The sequence below is a fragment of the Cupressus sempervirens genome, chromosome 8 (assembly GCF_028749045.1).
Source record: "Cupressus sempervirens isolate cs-2001-9-10 chromosome 8, ASM2874904v1, whole genome shotgun sequence".
NCBI lineage: Eukaryota > Viridiplantae > Streptophyta > Pinopsida > Cupressales > Cupressaceae > Cupressus > Cupressus sempervirens.
In genome coordinates this window covers 73,685,609-73,689,210 of record NC_143125.1, presented here as the reverse complement: position 1 = coordinate 73,689,210, position 3,602 = coordinate 73,685,609, and the positions used below count along the sequence as shown (strand labels likewise).

The window sequence follows — 3,602 nt, the reverse complement described above, 5'->3', positions numbered from 1 at the left end:
TAATTATTATTTATGTCTCATTAATCCTAACTCTTAACTTTTTAAAATACTAAATGCAACAAAAACAATTAGGAGATGGAAATTAATGTACTATATTATAAAACTTTTCAGCCTTTTAATCATTAACCATTTTTATAAAAGTTTAATCATTCAAAGCTAAATTTAGGATACCAAATTTTGTATTCTTGATATATATAAATTTTTTAATACATACATCATATATTACACATCCATATTCAAAATTAACTACTTTTAAGAAAAATGTGTCCAATTTTTACCCCTTTATATCATTACCAAAAGCTTAGGTATGCTTATTAATATTTTACTCTACTAATAATAAAATGTCAATAATCATAATTCAATTATAAAATTAAATTATTACTTTTAACCATGATTAATCGTCTCGCCATATTCTCTCTTACAAGATAATGGAATTTTCGTCTACCTGCTCTTCTAGATAGAACTGAAAGACCCATCTCAGCTAATATCAAGCTAACGAGGTTCCGAGTTAATTAAAAATATCATAGCAGTAAACAGCTGGTGAAAGGTTGATAAAAATGGTTGGGAAGTCTGTCACCTTTTCCAATTCCTAGAAACTATCAAATTGATTTATTATATGAATCCATCAGAACACTACAATTTTCCAACACTTGAAATGTACTTTAATACTTAAATATTTTTAAAAAGTAATAGTCAGATTTCAGTGGTGAGTCATTGAGATTATTCAAGAATGGGTTATGTTCAATCCAGATGATGAGCCGGAAGACTGACGAAGTTTCCTCTGCTCTGAGAGCATTTTGGCAAATCTGCAACAAAGTTTTAGATTCATGATTTAGTCCAGATCAAAACAAAAAAAAAGTCCTTGATGTTCATTATAACTATTGTAACAATTAAACCTTTAATTTTGCATACCTAATAAGGGCGTCCTTATTGGTGCCTTCCTCTGGAATGGGCTCAAATTCACCTGTCTTTAAATCTCTTCTGCAAACGGGCTTGTCAAGCAAATTTTCTCCTATCTTTATTAGCTGTGTCAATTTTGACTTAGACCCATCGTCCAACTGTGCTTCACTTCCAGTTAAGTTCATTGCCTAACAACATCACATATGCAATGTTAATATGAGTACTTAGAGACAATCCAGAGATGTGAATAATATGTTCTACGCAAACAGTTTTTCTTGTGCTTGAAAACCTGGATTCTCAGGTAGTTCTTGGTAGACTGACAAGCTTGGAAAACTACAGCGAGGTTAATGTCGACCATGTCATCACTGGCATCTCCATACATATTCAGGATGGGAATATCTCCATTGTTGTAAAACCATTGAAATAATCCCCATTTGCTGGCTTCTTTTGCAGTGTAACTACCACTTGCTTCATGCCCTGTTCCAAGTGATATTACAATAAACTTGCTGTAATCCTGTCAAAAGAGAAATCCAAGTTCTTATCTTTGATCTAAGAAAGTATTAATGATAAGAAGTTCCTAAAATCTATTCAAGAATTGTACTACTGAGTTTCTAGATTCAATTGTGTGTGTTTTCTTCAATATTTCAAATCACAATCTATGATCTATCATTGATCCGTCATCAAAATGAAAAATATTAAAAAAAGAATTTAGTAACAAATTCATTTCTTCTCCACTGCTACTTGTCATTTTGATAATAGATCACGAAATGTGATCAAAAGAACTCGGACTATTGAGGATAGAAGTTTAAATTAGAGTTCAAACTAGAGGCCAGTATACCTTAGGATTCATGAATGGGAAGTCTGAGGTTTTCTTAAGTTCTTCCTTTATGATCTCGTTTATGGCCAACATGGTCTGCAAAAGATCTTTTCATGGTTAGTTCTCAGATACGAAATCTTCTAACTGATGTTAGATTTAGAGGACGTAGCATGTCTTACTGGATTTGAAGCAACTACTCCTCCATCTATCAAATTGAAACTCGTTTTGTTTCCTGCAGAATCTGAGGTTTCAAAATAGTAAGGAGGAAAATACGTTGGAGCTGCAGAGGTCCCCATGCATACATCAGATAGAAGTGCATCCTTGGAGACATCTACCTTACTCTGCAAAAAGTGGGAAAAATAGCAATATATGGAATGGTGATGAGATACGTGAAAAATGTAATAACCAACTACGTGATATCACCCAAAAGGAGCTTTGAAAATACCTGAAATGTAGAGAAGATTGAAGGCAGTCTTAGTTTTATATCATAAGATGGAATCACCACGTTTGTGAGCGTTTGATGCAACCGTAGTTTATCAAGGTATTTGTTAACTAAAGAGTGGAGATATTTGTTAGAGTATTTGGGTCCTGTCATCATGCGACAGAGTGTGCAAAGAGAGCTGCCAAGAAAGCACATGGGGTGTGGTGCAAGTCAGATTTATCTAGAAGAATAATAGAAGTAAATGGAAGGTTCTAGGTTTGAGTTCTAGTTGTTTCAATTGTATTACCACAAATACCTACCTATATGAAGGAAATATCTTATCAGAATTGTCCCAATAAAACTTGACAATATCCTTAGCTGCAATCAGAGGACGATTTTGACTGTCAGGAGCTGCTATCATGGCTGTAATTAGTCCACCTGTACTTGTTCCAGCAATGACATCAAAATAATCTGCAAGCCTTGCATCTGTACCATCAAGCTCCTGTTCAATAACTATAAATCAATATCTTTACTATTGTAAAATATATGTATTTAGGAAATACAATAATGAATAATTGATCAAGTGAATGCAATTGATGAAGATAATGATATGTTACTTTAGTATGTCATTCACCAAGATTCAACATCCGCCAACATGATATAAATGGTTTCAATAACCTTGATAGAATAATAATCTTAACTTCTAACTCTTAAATCAAGAAATATCAACATAAACTTATCTTCTCAATTAAAGAGATGTAAGCATAAACTTATACTCTCTAATCAAATAACAAAATGATCTCACATATCATATGAAATCTTTCATTAAAAAAAAAAAAATTTTGATTTCCAATTTGACATTTCTCAATCATACCTGGAGCTTTCCCTCTAGGAAAGAAAGGATCACTCCTGGGATGATCCCTCTAACTCCTCCTCCATCAATGCTAAGAATCGTGGCCATACGCTCTGGAGCCATGGATTATTTTCGTCTCTGAAAACACAATAAAATTGTTGTTTTCTGTTGACTGTAAAGAATGTAACGTGAAGATATGCATGCGACCATATTATAAATAGTTAAGAGTTTGAATGTGAGATAGACAGGTGAATTTGGTTTAGTTGTGACCATGTGGATTGGAATTTTCAGGCAATAAATGATTAAATACTTTTATCTCCTTTTAAATACTAAGATTTCATATGTAGGACATATGTTGTGAGGAAAATGTGGTTTGTTTATGGCCCGGTAAAATATAACTTCACGTTAAAGCAACACTCACAAGAAGAAATGGTTGTTCAGGTGGGCAAACTGTAGTGCGAAGCCCTTATCCTCTTATGATCAAACACGAGTGAGTCCATAAAATTTAGAAAACACATTTCAATCCGAAATATGATCACAAATTAAGCAATTTCTATGAAGATGGGTCAGTAAGTTTGAAGAGTATGAAATTCTGCATTCTAAACTAATAA

The 3,602-nt window shown here is 33.0% G+C and overlaps 1 protein-coding gene across 1 annotated transcript; it reads right to left on the bottom strand.

Moving 5' to 3' along the window:
- Positions 1–586: 586 nt before the first annotated feature.
- On the bottom strand, positions 587–3,307 carry LOC149541695 (patatin-like protein 2). Its single transcript, XM_089796104.1, has 8 exons — positions 3,013–3,307; positions 2,459–2,640; positions 2,163–2,337; positions 1,897–2,058; positions 1,739–1,813; positions 1,190–1,414; positions 913–1,088; positions 587–806 (listed from the first exon to the last, which is right to left on the bottom strand). Exons 1-8 carry the CDS (start codon positions 3,112–3,114, stop codon positions 725–727), a joined length of 1,179 nt encoding a protein of 392 aa, XP_089652230.1. The 5' UTR covers positions 3,115–3,307; the 3' UTR covers positions 587–724.
- Positions 3,308–3,602: the final 295 nt, after the last annotated feature.